Source organism: Xiphophorus couchianus, chromosome 18 (genome assembly GCF_001444195.1).
Source record: "Xiphophorus couchianus chromosome 18, X_couchianus-1.0, whole genome shotgun sequence".
Lineage (NCBI taxonomy): Eukaryota > Metazoa > Chordata > Actinopteri > Cyprinodontiformes > Poeciliidae > Xiphophorus > Xiphophorus couchianus.
The window spans coordinates 4991278-5007746 of NC_040245.1; the positions used below are offsets into that span (position 1 = coordinate 4991278).

The 16469-nt window shown below is 36.3% G+C and overlaps 1 protein-coding gene across 1 annotated transcript; it reads left to right on the top strand.

Moving 5' to 3' along the window:
* The first annotated feature begins 1684 nt into the window (after nucleotides 1–1684).
* ddx6 (DEAD (Asp-Glu-Ala-Asp) box helicase 6) lies at nucleotides 1685–16431 on the top strand. Its single transcript, XM_028044980.1, has 14 exons — nucleotides 1685–1831; nucleotides 2462–3013; nucleotides 3588–3651; nucleotides 3740–3844; nucleotides 4794–4923; nucleotides 6444–6590; nucleotides 6943–7037; nucleotides 7132–7254; nucleotides 7347–7475; nucleotides 8907–9023; nucleotides 9607–9670; nucleotides 10977–11078; nucleotides 11828–12011; nucleotides 13675–16431. The coding sequence occupies exons 2-13, from the start codon at nucleotides 2817–2819 to the stop codon at nucleotides 12001–12003; spliced, it is 1449 nt and encodes a 482-aa protein (XP_027900781.1). The 5' UTR covers nucleotides 1685–1831; nucleotides 2462–2816; the 3' UTR covers nucleotides 12004–12011; nucleotides 13675–16431.
* Nucleotides 16432–16469: the final 38 nt, after the last annotated feature.

The window sequence follows — 16469 nt, forward strand, 5'->3', positions numbered from 1 at the left end:
TCTGAGTTTGAAAAGTCAAAAATTTGTGCTTCAAAAGTTGAAAATGGCTGGCTTTTCAAAGTTGAAAAAAAGGGAAACAAAAAACTTTTTTCTCAAAAACTTCTGAGATTAAAACAAGCAGTTGCTCTTAAAAACAATCTGAAAAATACAGTCAGAGTAGAAACGTTAAATGAAAATTCCCGTTCTTGACGATCATCTCTATAAAAGCTCAAAGATCTTTTAGAAATTACAAAAAGAGGACAGTTTTACAACAAAGTGACAGAAATATTCTTGAATAAGGAAACAAATAAAGGTGGGATTTGACATTATTTTAATTAAAATAAAAAATGACATAAAAAAGATGTCAGTCAAAGAAAAAAAACTCGAATTGTTGAACAGGAATTAATTAAACAATAATTAAAGATTTTAAATAAGGTTAAAATTAAAATGTGAGCTTTGTTTTTATATTTCAGAGCAGTTTTACTGAGCTATGCAGGCCACAAGTTCAAAAAGTGACAAAATTACTTTTAGATTTAAACACTTCGTCTGATTTTAGTCACCAAATGTACAGAACTTCCTGCAGTCATGAACTCACACTCACAGCAGTTGGAGGGTAACTAGTGACCACAGTCTCTCTGCAGGAATGTCTGGCTGCGCAGCAGGGCGCTCACCAAGAAATCCTGCACACCGCAGAATGCCTGGGGCGGCGTCCAAAGCCTAGATCGCCCTCTGGTGGGAGAACCGAGACACTGCACATCCGGCTGCAGCGTTATTACTGTTAGAGAAACACAAATAACAGGGAGTTTACAACGAAGCTCGGACACTTTCTGTCAAAAAAAAAAAAAAAACAAGAAAAAAAAAAGATTAATCTCAGAATTCTTCTAGAAAATTCTGAGTTTGGAAAGTTTAAAATTTGCTAGAAATTTTTCTGAAAATTGCAAGAATAATATCAGAAATTTTGTAGAAGAGTTTCAAATGTAGAAGGTCTAATGTTAATCGTGCTTTTTATTATTTAGTTTTTAAAATACCAAGATTTGCACAAAACTTTGCATTTTTGTCTGTCTGATGACATCATTTTGTATAAATAAAATCGGGTGTCATTATGTACTAGTACTGAGGTTAGTACATATACGCATTATTTTAAAATAAATATTTAATTATGTGTTTATTTAGATCTAATATTGTTTTTTTTCCAAAAGGAGCAGAAGTGGTTATAAAAAATCTGCAAAATACGCCGAATTTTTTATTTTTAGAATAAAGGCTAAAATACTTGATAACTAAAATAATCGCTAGTTGCAGTCCTATTTTATGTTCTTTTTATCTATGGTTTATGTCGAGGGAGAGCAGAGTACTTTACTCAGGTAAGAGTAAAAAGTATACAGCCAAGAAAGTACTTACAAATTACAGAATCAGACAGACCAAAACATAAAGTTAAGTGGAAATTTGGGTATATAATAATTTATGTAAGTAGCAAAAAATAACAAAATCAGGCAAGAAAAAATGTTTCAAAATCATTTTCTTTCAATAAAAAAATGAAAGTTTCATGAAACTTGCATGAAAAAAAAAGAAGAGATTTTAGCTTTTGTTTAATAAATAATAAACAACTTAGAGTTTAGACAGTTGCGATGTTGACATTTTAATCTGTGGCGTATTTCTTCGCGAGGAAACCTTAAATGTTGATTTGTTGATTTGAAATGGAATCAGCTGATTTGTTGGCTGCGGACGGCTTCAAATACGGCTGGGAGCCATCTTGAATCCTTGTTTGACAAGACTCTCTCGTAGTCAGCTAAAAAAACCCAGTACACTGTACAAAAAAACCGCAAACGGAACCGCTTTATTTCTGTTATCCAAGGTAACTGCGTTTGTATTCAACCCGGGACAAAGTAATGACATGTATTCGACTGTTAGCGTTTTCTGACGGCTTTTACCTTTAATGGTGAACGTTAATTCGCCTCCATTAGCCAGTTAGCTCGTAGTTACCCAGACTTGTCACTAAACGACAAACGAATAATTCGGACTGTTAATAATATTGTTCGAGACGATTTAACGCTAAAACACAGCAGAACATGTAAGTCGTGTGTTAGTTTTTTTGAGCATATTTGAATACGGAATCCTCATTGGTGCCGCAAACCTCTAGCTTCATGCGCTAGCTCGAAGCTAACTAGCCCCGTTTGATGTTGGTTAACAAGCTGGATAAAACTGGGAAGAAGCTATCTCATTCTTTTGTATACACGTATGTATACGTGAAACAATAAATATGTTTAAGATGGGGAAATATGTTTCACCGTGACGCTTTGCCTTGCTGTTGGTATTTAGCAACGGTCACCGCAGGGTCGGCTAACTTTTGACTTTAGGCCAACTCCTAGCTAGCGCTTCTTACAATTAAAAATGCAATTTTTAAGGCTAAATATTGTGACTCACTTATTTAACTAACCCTTGTTTTTATTTAACAATGCTTCCTTCTGCGTTTCTTATATTTCAGGGTTGGACAGACTTGAAAGGACACAGAGGCCCGGTTAAGCTAACGGGATGGCTAATGGGGCCAACGTTTAAAAGCTAACTAAGCCTTCCTGGTGTATTGATTTCCAGATAAAGTTGGCCGATTATAACCCTATGCCAAACCCTTATTTAATTTTTATGCTCAGAAGTCTTAGTAAATTTAAAAGGACGAGTTCATTTCTTGACACTTGATGGTGCATTAGTTTTGATGAGTAATTTGATTTATTGAAAAGCCAAGGGCAATCTTTACTTTGAATAGTCCCAGAGAAGTGGACACGGTTTGTTTAGAGACTGTTAAAGATTTAATTGGTGTTGGAGTAAAATAAAAATAAGTGGACATGAGCACCATCAGGACAGAGAACCCAGTGATTTTGGGCTTGTCCAACCAGAACGGACAGCTGAGGAGCTCGGTGAAACCTGGAGGGGCACCAGGTGGAGGTGGAGGAGGTCCTCAACCTCCGCAGTTAAACCAGATGATAAAAGGCGCAATCAACGGCAATTCCCAGTCAGCCCCTCCAACAAACGCTGTTATCAAGTAAGTCCTGCCACCAAAGAAATTAATATTTACCAAAGAGGCCCCAATAAAATGGTAGAATGGATTATACCATTTTTTTTCCAGTTGATTCATTTCAAAATATTAGATTCTACCAATTTTTTTACTTGATTTGTTCTATAGCATTTATTCTACCAATGTCTTTAGTTGATTCATTCTATAATATCGAATTCTACCTTTTTTTCCACTTGATTCGTTCCAATACATTGCATTCTACCAATCGCTCCACTTGATTTATTCCAAAATATTGGATGATACCAATTTTTCAACTTGATTCATTCAGATCAGTCGGACAGATGCTAAAAAATGAAATAAGATTTCAGGCTATAATCTTGTCAGCTATGCATTTTAGGTTGATAGTATCAGAATAAATACTGAAGGCAGATGCTTTGGTAGTTAACTCGTGTGTGAGAATCCTACAGAGAATCTGTTGGAATCAGTCCTGAGAATCATAATCTTCATGAGTGCATCTTTAATGTTCACTCTCTTCCTATTTATGATTTCCTTAAATTTTGGTCTCTTTTTCTACTGTAAATGTTTTTCTTTACCCGCTCAGGCCTGGAGATGACTGGAAGAAGAATTTGAAATTGCCCCCAAAGGACATGAGGATCAAAACTTCGGTAAGTAGAAATAAAATTTTAATTTTAATGGCAAAACACATATCTATACGTCCTGTAATCCTACTCATGAGCTATTTTGTGATTGCAGGATGTGACTGCAACTAAAGGCAATGAGTTTGAAGATTATTGCCTAAAGAGGGAGCTACTTATGGGAATCTTTGAGATGGGCTGGGAAAAGCCATCTCCAATTCAGGTACAGTCTCAAACTGGTTCTCAAAGTTAGACCTGTCTCAGTAAATCGGTTATTAACACTAACTCAATCATCTCTGTGATTTATTCTTTCTTTCTACCAGAAACTGAATGGCAAAAGTCTTCAGTCTGGTGATTGTCTACTAGATATTTCTTTGAAAGACATAATTCATTTAATTTGTTTTTCTGTTTTATTTATTTTTGTTATTTAAAATGTCTTCCAGTTCCAGTGTTAAATGTTTATTGATCTGTGAGAATGTGTTCCCAAATTATTATGGCATTACCATTACATTACTTAAACAGTATTATCATTTATTGCAATAACTACTTAAATTTTATTTTTCTTGTAAAGTACGTCTGCAGTAATTAACCACTTCCTTTGATACATTTTGATACAAAACGCATCAAATATTTGTAGTAAAATGTTCATCAGAAGTGACTATTTTCCGTTAAACTCTAAAATGATCTTAAGTCGTGACATATATAATATAATCTGTTGATATCTGGGTGAGTTGCTGCTGCTGTGTTAATCTCGGTGGATATTTGTGGGTTTAGATCAAACCAGTCTGGACTGGGTTTGGTAGAAAGTGAACTCTTACATTTGAAGATGAGTTATTTTTATCTCGGGCTCCCGTTGCCTTTCCGTTTTCTCTCCCATTGATTCAGCTGGAAATATTTTAACTGTTAAACTGTTTCTCATGTTAAACTTAGATCAGAATGGAATGAAATTTTGAAAGTGAGCCAATTTTAACTTTAATCTTTCATGTCTGTTTTAAAGAGTGATGGATAATAATGATTTAAACATGTCATTATTATTTAAACATGACTGAAGATAGTGCGATAATCAGTTTGTGGAGGGAAATTAATTTGTTTTCTGCTTCAAATTGATATGAAGCTTTAATGGTTGAAGATGTTGTGTACATAAACAGGAGACGTGTTTTGTTTTTGTGCAGGAGGAAAGCATTCCCATCGCACTGTCAGGAAGGGATATTTTAGCCCGAGCCAAGAACGGCACAGGAAAGAGCGGAGCCTACCTCATTCCCCTGCTGGAACGCATCGACCTGAAGAAAGACTGTTTACAGGGTCAGTCTGATTTCTACTCATTTAGCTGCTACTGCAGATTCACATAACGAGAACGATTAGAGAAATGAAACCGCATCCAGGACTGAGCGACTTTAAAACATGAGACTACAGAGACACAAATTAGCTTTACTTCTACTGGAGACCTTTGTTGTGATTTTGCATTTTATGCGGTTTCTTTGTTGCACAACAAAAAATAAAAAAAATTCTTTTTGAAATTTGGGGAGTGTAAAGTTGATGTTGTTGGTAGTTAAATTTTAGAGAAGGTTGAAAAATCCTCAATTATTTCTGTACGTCAAGAGTTAAATCTGGAGTTTTGTCTCAAGTTTATGCCAAGTAATAATTACTGAAGAACAAAAAGGCTTTGTGAAAATGTGAAAATGGATGAGGAATTCCCTGATTGCTTCAAAAAGACTTATTCTAAAAATAGCTGCATGTTAATTTCCAGAAGCTTCAATTAAAGCAAAATAAGAGCCATATAAAGTCTCTTCTGTGAGCAAAGAGAATTGTTTTTGCAGGTTTATCTAAATGTTACATTTTTGTGACGAATGTCCAACCTGTTTTGTTTTGTTTTTTTGTTTCTAGATTTTGAATTTCAGTTGATTTTTAGATGCATTTACATTATTATTCCCTCTGTTCTCTCCTGACCAATCATTGCTTATACACTACAAAAACACCAAACCTTGCAAAATATTTTTGTCTTGTTTCTCGTGCAAATATGTCAGCTTTGTCTTATTTCAAGTGTACTAACTTTCAAGTAACTTTTCAGCAAGAAATAGGAGCTTGTTTAAAAAAAACATTCCTTAATATTGATTAAAAAGTACAAGTTCCACTGGCAGATTATTTCACTTAACAATGGAAAAATGTCTCATTATAGTGAAATAATCTGTGGAACTTGTATATTTTTTAAAAATCTACAATCAAGAATTGACTTAAAACAAGCTCTTATATGTTGCTAAAAAGTTACTTATAAATAAATTTCTTATTTACACTTTACTGATTTATTTGCACTAGAAACAAGGCAAACATACTTAGTAAGATTTTGTATTTTTGCAGTTTAATGGGAGCACTGTCTCTGTAAAACAACATTTTAAAGCCAAAATAATTACAAAGTTGACAAGTAATTATTATGGTTAACATTATGAAACCTGTAGATTTCATATTTATAGTCCAAATCCTTCTGGTGCCACAACAGGAAAATTTTAAAAGCTTTTTGACATAAATAATTGTCTCCAAACAAGCTGCAAATTTGACAACTTTAGTCATCAGCAGATTTCTTAGAGCCTTTCTTGGCTTAATTAAACTAGAAATGTATTCACACAAGGATGTAAGCAATTAAAATAATATCTAGCATTATTTATTACGATGTTGAGGCATAAAATATAACTAAAGCGATAAATCCAAAGGACTTGATCTTTATTCTCACTCTGAAACTTTTGTTTTTGACTCTGCAGTTCTAGTGGAAACATGACGGTAAATTAATCTCAGCGTGGCTTGGGTTTTAATATCATTTTTATTTGCAGCTTTGGTAATCGTGCCCACCAGAGAACTGGCACTGCAGGTCAGCCAAATAAGCATCCAGGTCAGTAAACACATGGGCGGCGTGAAGGTCATGGCGACCACAGGGGGGACGAACCTCCGCGACGACATCATGAGGCTCGACGAAACGGGTGAGCATCCAATTCCCACCAGGATGGGATTTTATAAAGCTGCACCTAAAGAAACTAATAAAAGAAAAAAAAACACACAACTTTAATGTATTTAATCAGTGCAATCTAATGTAAAAATAAATAATAAAAACTGACATTAAAATAAACTGCAACAAACCTTTTAAATAATTCAGAAAGTGCAATTAGGAAATCTAAATATAATGCAAGATAAATAATAAAATGAGACGTTTCTCAGAGCAGAAAAGCGTAGAATTAGACTCAATAGATCTGCACAGTCACAAATGTCTGATCTGATTTTTTTCACAATATCGAGTTTAATACAGATAATGTATTTTTTTTTTTTGTCTTCCAGTACATGTGGTTATTGCTACACCAGGGAGGATTTTAGACCTAATCAAAAAAGGAGTGGCCAAAGTCAATCAGGTCCAGATGATTGTTCTGGATGAAGTGAGTCATTTTTGGTGTTGAATATCTGTTTTTTGTGTTTTTCTGAATAAATCCGTGTATTGAGCTGAAAACTAAACGTTTTCTCTGCGTTAAGGCCGACAAGCTCCTGTCTCAGGACTTTGTGGTCATGATGGAGGAGATGCTGGGCTTCCTGCCCAAAAAGAGGCAGATTTTACTTTACTCCGCCACTTTCCCGCTCAGTGTGCAGAAGTTTATGGTGCCAAAGAAAATCACATTTATTCACATTTTTTTAATATTGTCTAAAGCTTCTAGAATCATCTAAATGTGTTTTTTTTACCCCGGTTACAGAACGCACATTTGCAAAAACCTTATGAGATCAACCTAATGGAGGAGCTAACGCTGAAGGGAGTGACTCAGTATTATGCTTATGTAACAGAAAGGCAAAAGGTCCATTGCCTCAACACTTTGTTCTCCAGGGTAAGTTTGGTCAAACTGATCTTCATTTTGGGCCAATTCAAGGTAATAAATGTCCTTAAAGGGCCGGTTGTGCCAGAATGTATTGATTAAACCTAACAAACCGTAAAAATACGAACTCTTAAAATTAAATATTGAACATCTTTTCAGTCCCTCCAGGGTTTTGCCATTGTTTTGGGATTTAAAAAAAAAAAAAGTTTGTGTAAGTAATTTATAAATATTTGCGCTCATGTGTGATGGTAAATGCTACTTTATACTATAGATTATAGCATCTAGTGAGGCAGCTGTTTAGTAGAAGAAACACTGCAGGTGAGAGTAAACAGTCACTTGGAGCAAATGTTTTTCACCATTTTTGCCAAAAGTCTGCAATAAACTTTCAATTACACATTAACACAAAAAAGTGCAGGGATTTGTTTTTTTGTGTGAATTTCTGCAATAATTCGCAAGAAATCAGAGGGACTGATTGATGAAAATGGATAGAAACTGGTTTGATTGGATTGATAAAATAATATTTAGGCACAATGTCATCTTTACGGTTCTATTTATGTCCCCTTAGAGTCCAGAGCAGGGTCATTTTGGGCCAAATCAAAAATGTGAATGTTCTTAAAGGGCCGGTTGCTACAGAATGTATTGATAAAACCCAATAAACTGTTAAAATATCAATAAACAGTTGTTTGTTTCAGAGTTCAATAAGTGTTTCTTAAGAGTAAATAATATTGAACATCTTTTCAGTCCCTCCAGGGTTTCATAATTGTTTTTGGGATTTTTTGGGGCCACTTGTGGCCCTCAATCACAGTTCAACGGCCTAAAATTGGCATCAAATGCGGATCCGCATTTAAAATCAATGTTGGTGAAATTTTCACTGATGCCAGGCTGTTCAAAAATTATGCAATTAAAATCTTAAAATGGAAAATGTAACGTGCAACACAAAGCATTCATCCAGGGTTTGGCTTTTAATTTAATTTATTTGTAACAAAAACATCCAGTGGGTTTTAATAAAATACAGACCTGGACACGACCAGGTCTGTATTTTACAAGAGTTAGCTGTTCTTGTGGCTAAAAAAGATTCAAAAGAAATCTAGAACATTTTTTTAAAATTTTGCATATGGTTTGACATTTTTGTATTATTTCAAATCTACAAAGAAATACAGATATCTTTGCGTATTTCATTGAAATATTGTGTGCTCAAGTTTATTTATCAAAACAATTCAAAAAAGAAAGTAGTTTTTGTGATTATAGTTGGGGAAAAAAGTATAAAAATTGCAACTTGAATTTTTTGGCCTCCATGCCAAGAGGTTTGGACGCCACGTTTTGGCCACATAAAGAGCTACGGCGGGCCAGATTTGGCCCCCGGGCCTCGAGTTTGTGCTATAAAGTTTGTTTCATGGCGTTCTGTCCACACACTGATTTCCTTTGTTTCTCTTTGGCCTTCAGCTCCAGATCAACCAGTCGATAATCTTCTGTAACTCCTCTCAGAGAGTGGAGCTTCTTGCCAAGAAGATTTCCCAGCTTGGTTATTCATGTTTCTACATTCATGCCAAGATGAGACAGGTCAGCTGGAAAACGAGTTTTACTGTCCTCTTATCACTTTTTACTGTTGCTCAACCTGAGCTTCTTAGCTGCTTTGTTTAATTGACCAGGCAGCAGCCAGCAGCCAGCTAACTAGCGTAGCTTTAGTTAGCAACAGACATTTAGCTTCTAAGACAGCAGCTAACTTAATATCTTATGAAAGCATAGAGGATATAATGAGATGTTTGGTTTCAGGTGTTTTGATTGATTAAATGTAAGTTGGGGAAAATACTTAACTAGCTCGTACCGCTCCATGTGCCACAAAACTGCTGGACTGAAAAAGAAAAAATCAGAAATGTCCCTTTAAGGGAGGCCTTTAGTATTGACCCATATGGTGATGTTTCCTAGCAGCTTACTGTTAGCAAATGTTATTGTATTTAGTGACTTTTCAGACAAAAGAATAAGATTCAGGCTTTAAAATAGATGATTGGCCAGAAAACTGATCGGTTCACCTCTAGTTCATATGATTCCAGTTGTTGAAAAGACACTGTAAAACAAAATCTGGTTGCTTCATCTGATTAACTTTCTGAGTCTGCAGTTTAAATGAATCTTTTTTATTTCTCAGGAACATCGCAACCGTGTTTTCCATGACTTTAGAAATGGGCTCTGCCGAAACCTGGTCTGCACTGGTGAGTGATGCAGCTGCTCGGTGCTTCAGTGTGTCAACGTCTCGTCTGATTGGTGGTTTTTACATTTTAAAGCTGCTCCAGTCTCATTCAGAACCTGGGATCACATTTAATTTATTTGTAACTGTTTGATTAGCTGCTGCAGTTTGAAACGTGGTTCTGATGTTTCTCTACATTTTTTCTGCGTGTTGAACACTCGAATGTGTGCAGTGTTTGTCTGAACGTTTTGGTAATTACCCAGCATGCACCTTGTCATTTCCTGTGCACTGTGTTTGGGATGATAGCTGCTGCTTCAGATTATTTCTCCTTTCCACTTACTTGTGGTGTCATGAGTAAATCTCATATTTTTCTAAACGTAGCTTCTTGCTATCGGAATAATTTTCTGCCTGGATTTCATCCTGCAGTTTTCTGCTGCAAATGCTGAAATTATTTGATCGCCTGCTGTTATTGGGAGCTAAATATTCTGAAACAAAAGTTACAAATCTCTTTCCATTTGACTCTGAACTATACATCAGAAGAAAATGTGTTGAATGCAAACCATACACAGTGGAATATGTTTTCCTTTCTTAATCTATATTTACAATCATTTTAGTTACCATAAGAAATGAAAATGTCATTATCCAAAAAATTTATGAAATCTATTTATTTTGGACAAGTAAATATCTGACAAATTCAAATGATAAAAAAAGAAATATATCACAATAATCAAGCATATCCTGTTTGAAAACAAATATGGAGACAAAGATTATATAATTATCCAGATATATCCCAATGTATAAATTTTTACAGTTTTTACTGATATCACAATTTCCACTCTTTCCAAATTATGAATCAAGTTAAAATATGTAGCACATTTCATCAACAAGGCATTTTAAAAGGCTTTACATCATAAAAACACAAAGATGTAAGAGACGGTAAGAAACATTACATTTTGATAACTGCCATCTTTGTTCATGTTTCATTTATTATGGTTCAAAAATAACTTTAAACATTTGGGTTTTCAGTCTTGCTTTAGAGCAACTCAGTGTTTCGGCTGTTTGCTCCAGATTTGTGGCGCATAGAAGCTGAGTGCTCAAATTCTCCATTGTATCTATTTGACTAATTAGTTTTTATTTTAGTCTACATCATGTTGCCATCTGCAGTCTCTGCTGTTAGATATTTACACAGCCATGTTAATTAACAGGACAACCAAAAGCAAATTATTATTTCCCTGTTTATGAATCTGATCATGTTTAATCTGCATCCCTTTACAGTATATGGTGCGCTACGGAAAACGGTTTTCCATAGTTCTTTTTATTTGTTTTTTTAGACCTCTTCACGAGAGGAATTGACATTCAAGCTGTGAATGTTGTGATCAACTTTGATTTTCCTAAACTGGGAGAGACGTACCTCCATCGCATTGGGAGATCTGGTAAGAGCAGCAGAGTTTATTCCTGGAGTAAATGTTGTTTCAGTGACTTTAAGATTTTAAATCCCTACAGCGTGTTTAAAATCCTGAAGTGCTTGAAATTCAAATGGCATCTTTTGATAAAAGTGCAATTTAACATTAATTTAAAGGTCTGACTTTGGAAAACATTTACAGTTAAAACCAGATATTTTCACACACAGAATAAAAATACATGCACATTTTTTCCTCTCAGTCTGAAGTTAAATCTGACTAAACTTTTCTTGCTTTTGGTCACTTGGAATCACTAACATTATTTCAATAATACTAGAGAACTTGGCAAGAACATTTTATAAAAATATTTTGTGACTTTTTGTATATTGTGTTCAAGAATAAGAAGGTAATTTACATTTACGTAATTTTTTGTTTTTGTTGTTACATTGTTTCAATGTAATATTACATAAAAATTGGCCTATATGTATTAAATGTTATTAAAATTTTGAATTCTTTTTGTTACATTTGTTTTCTTTTCCTTCACAGATCAGTCAGATACAATCACTTGTATGTTTGATTAAAAATAAAATTTAGCTTTACAGTATTTCACTTGTTCCTGCTGTATGAAATGCTATCACAAGTCACTATTGATCAGTGATAAATCACAGTCGTGAAATGAAAAGTCGTCTTTAGTTCGTTTGTGCTGCTGTTATCTCCAAACTGTTGTGGAAAAACTTGCCTTGAAAATGCTTGAGCGTACAAACCGTGTGATTGATTCCCAGGACGCTTTGGCCATCTTGGTTTGGCCATCAACCTCATCACGTACGACGACCGCTTCAACCTGAAGGCGATCGAGGAGCAGCTGGGGACGGAGATCAAGCCCATCCCCGGCATCATCGACAAGAGCCTGTATGTGGCCGAGTACCACAGCGAGAGCGGCGAAGAGGTCAAGCAGTGAGCCTGCAGGTACAGCAAACGTGTGCCAAACTGAAGGCTCGGGGGCCAAACATGGCCCGCCAGAGCTTTTTATGTGGCCCTCTAAACTAGAGATGCACCGATCCGATATTAGTTTGAATCTGTCTTGATATTGAAACAATTCTAGTTCGGGTATCGGTGGCAGTAGCTGCGTTTTTATTACAAATATGCGCAAAACCTTATCAGTATTCTGCTAATGTTGGGCAGTTTCGCTAATTTCGCAATTGCATTGTTTAATAAACACAATTTAAATTGAACATGAATAAGTTTGTTCACATCATAAGTCATTAAAAACATGCAGCACCGTGATACTTCAGCTACTTCCTGTCGTCTTTGTGGTTTTCCAACATCCAATTTGTTTCGCCTGCAGTTTAGAGAAATAAACAAATTTCGATTATTTAAAAGAAATATCCCAATTCTAAAGCGTCTTTCCTAAATTGATTCGTTTCACTGAGCAAATTTATCTTCAAGATGTCAACTTGCTCAATTATATCATCAATGAAACAAAGCTAGTGTGTTTGATCCATAAGGACAGATCTATTCAGTCTAGTTCTATGCTTTGTGCTCCGAGCAACGTCATGCTTTCTAATTTATTTTATATTTCCTAATTGCACTTTCTAAGCCATTTGAGAGAAAGTTTGTTGCAGTTTGTTTTTTACATGTTGGACTGAAATAGTCGACCTCTTATTGCCAGTTTCTAATTTATTTTTACTTTGACTGTTCTACTCCTGACTGAACAAATTAAAGTTGATTTTAAACATTTGACAAAGCTTGTGAAGCTGGTGGTGTTGGGGATGCACAGGTGAATCAGCCAGCTGATAAATTGAACGATTTCCTTAATTTTGGGTGATCGGCCGATAATTGTACGTGAAGCTGATCTTAACTTCTGAAAATCATGTCTGCACGTTCTGTGTTAACAATAGTCACCCCACTGTTGCCAACACAGCAACTTTCTTGCCATATTTAGCAAAATTTCAGATGGGGGAAAAAAAAAATCAGCATTGACCAAAATCTGAATTGGCAGGTCAGGCTTTTTTTAAAGATCTGTGACCGGCAGTCTGCCAGAAAACTGCACCTCTAATTGGTGCAGTGTTGATATAAATGTACTTAATTACAAATTTATTTGTTGTTTAGAAAAAGAAACTAGGGGTAAACCGATCACAGTTTTCTGGCTGATTAAAGATCTTTAAAAAGCCTGACCTGTGGATTCCGATTTTAGGCAATGCCAGTTATGTGAAATGTTGCTAAATACAGTAGGAAAGTTGCTGAATTGGCAACGGTGAGGTGACTATTAACATGCAGACACGACTTGGTGGGCCGGTCTCGGTCTCCTCTCTGTTTCTGATTTTTAGACCTTTGCTGAGGTAGATGAGATCTGATTCACTGATCACCCAAAATCACGGAAATCAGCGCTGATAAATCAGTGCATCCATAAAAGAAACGTTTACGTGAATTCAGCTGATTTTCTGTATCTGATCGATATTAGCCGATACTAAACGTAAGATATTGGCATCAGAAGGGGACGAAAAGTGGATCTGTGCATTCCTAGTTGGAATGTGAACAGTGTGAATATTTTTGAAAGTTGCTACATTTTATAAAAAAATATTCATTTTCTAATTTCCTGTCTGACTTGATTGTAATCTGTCTTCTACAGATCGGCCTCCGCTCTCCTTCAAACCCTTCTCCATCCCCTGCTTGTCTTGCTTCTTTTTTCTTTTTTTTTTTAAACCTTTTTTCGTGTACAGTTTTTTTTTGGATGCCGCCACCTGGAACGCGTTTGGAGACGGACACTTTCTGGAAGAACTCACCGGCCTCACTTAGAGGCTTCGCGCTGCTCCGCCACATACCGAAGACGCAAGCGGCAGGAGGAAAGAACGGGACCAAATCGGAAACGACGTCGGCGCAAACGTAAAAAATAAAAAACGACAACCGGAACGACTCTGACCCACATCCACCTCCGACCCCGAAAGGACGCCCTCCATTCTGCACGTCTTCACCTTTAAAACTCTTCACCAATTTGTAACAAGTGCCTTAACGAGCAGTTTCAACACGTTCCGAAGTAATAACCCCGCCGTCTTTAATCACTCCATATTCATGCTCACCTGATTGAGAATTGGTTCCTGTCGACGTCCGACCAGATGAGGAGGATTCATAACCGGTTTGGTCTGGCGGATAAATGAGGGCAAACTTGGATTTTCAAAGAGCACAGACTGGATTTTTTTTTTTCTTCTTCTTCGCCCAGAGACGACCAGACTGCTCGGTTGCTTGTGATGAAGCTCGTTCTCCCAAGAGACCCTGACCCCTTTCCTTTCCGCTCGTCTTCAGCATCAGAACACTAAAAGTCAAGAGAGAAAAGAGGAAAAAAAGCAGCAGCAGCAGCGTGGAAAACTGAAAAAAACAAAACACCGTGATTTGTGGGGATTCCTGTTCCAGTGGCGTTCCTTCGTCTTTCTTTTCTTTTTCTTTTTTTGTTGTACCTTATTTTGCGAGACACGAAGCCGACATGCGGGGTCAGCTTTCACTTCCTGTACATACTTTCATTTTAAGATTGTTTTAAAGAAGAAAAAAGAAATTGTAATAGTAACTGGCTGGCGAACTGGAAAGCTGCCCGTTATCACTGGAGATCTTTTTCCCTCTACTGCCAGTTTGTTTGTCCTGCCCGGGAGTTTATTTATAATTTTAGAGAAGAAAAAATTTGCAAAAACATTTGACTGTGTTCATGAAATGTTTTTGAGGTAATCAGTAATTTTTTTTTTTAATTTCTTTAAAAATTTTACGGTGCAATTCCTTCAACATGCACTTGGTGTTTAAATGTCGCCCTTATTCTCTCCTGCTACCAGTGTTAACAAGCACAGAGTCAACAAGATGGCTTCCCTTAACTTCTGTGTTTAGATTGATGACTTTTATCTTATTTTTCTTTTTGTCACCAGCTCAGGTTTGTTAAACCGCCTCCAAAAATTGATTTGTCAAAGCGATCGCTGGTGTTTTGAGGAGGAATAATCTGTGACGTAGTCGTGCTTCTTGCTGCAGTGCAGCTTAATTGGCCGTTTTTGTTTTCTGAAGGGAAGCTGTTACGTTGATTTATGCCATGTTTAAGCTTGGCTACATAAATTCCTGTTGGGCAGAAGCTGTTTTGTCCATCCCCCTCTTTTTTTTTTTTTTTTTTTTTTGTTTGTTTAATGTTCGCCAAATGCATCAGAATGAACCATCTGATTTAAAATGTACCAGGAATTTAATCAAAAACAACCTCAGCAGGTTGAGTTGCACTTAAACACTCAGAGAGGTGATTTCTTCCATCTGCTCTGACTTGGACTGCTTTATTTACATCTTTGATGACATAAATATATTATGGTGCAGAACTGCTGAATAATTGGCCTAAAAAGAAAAAAATTAAAGAGTAGTTGTATTGCTGAGCCGGTGGCGTCTGTGCTCAGCCTGTCGTTGCTTTATATTGTGGGGTTTTGGTCTCGGTTTGTCATAAAAATCTTTATTTGCTTTTAGCAACAAATTTCCCTATTTATTTCTGGTGAGATGCTCCTAACTGCTCCAACCAATGAGAATTATTCCTCCAATTAAAGCTCCATTCTCATTGGTCGGAGCTCTGATCCCTGTTCTCCCGGTTTTGTAGTCCCAGAAATCGTCGCAAATGTGGCTTTAATTCGGCTAATTCTGAGAGGACGGACCTCTATTTTTCTTTCTTTTTGGGGGTAAATTAAAAAAAAAACTACATATCAAAAGCGACCTAATCATTACCGAGCGAACAGGGATGCCATTGTTCAGACACCCGGCAGCTGTCTGTTTCCTGGCTTCCTGCCGTTAGTAACGGCTGCCGACTCGAAGCTAAAATGTTTCAGTTGGAATTAGCCGCACTGACGCAGGTCGCCATTTTGAACCCTAAAGACCGAGACAAGAGCATCTTACCCTGGATTCGCTGGCTAAAGTTAATAAAATTTGAATCCAAATTGTCTCCGTCTTTAAGGTCTCTTTACAAAAATAGTATTGGGTGGGTAATTTGGCTCATTTGCTGCCCTGATGCACTCCTTTGTTGTCTCAACGGTCACAACGCCGGACGAGAGAACGTCACAACCGGAAGTGCATCGGTTAACAGTGGGAGGGACAAGCGGGCACCTAAAGACAAATCCAAAGTTTTGGTAATGGGTATAAAAATATTTAAGAGTTGCCCCTTAAATTTGTTTTCTAATGGCGTGTTCAAATGGAGTACACCTTAACTTAGTCTCCAAATTTAAGTAAATTTATTAAAGCCTGTTAATTTTTTTTTCTTTTTTTAAATTTGATGTAATTGGCTGTTTTCAGTGAGGCAAATTTTACATGTTCAAGAAGTCATGGATATTGAATATTGGATTGGACGTTTTTTTGTTTTGTTTTGGATGAATAAACTCACTGAAATTTATCGCCTGGTGTGTGTGTAGTTTGTTGAGCGGACGCTAG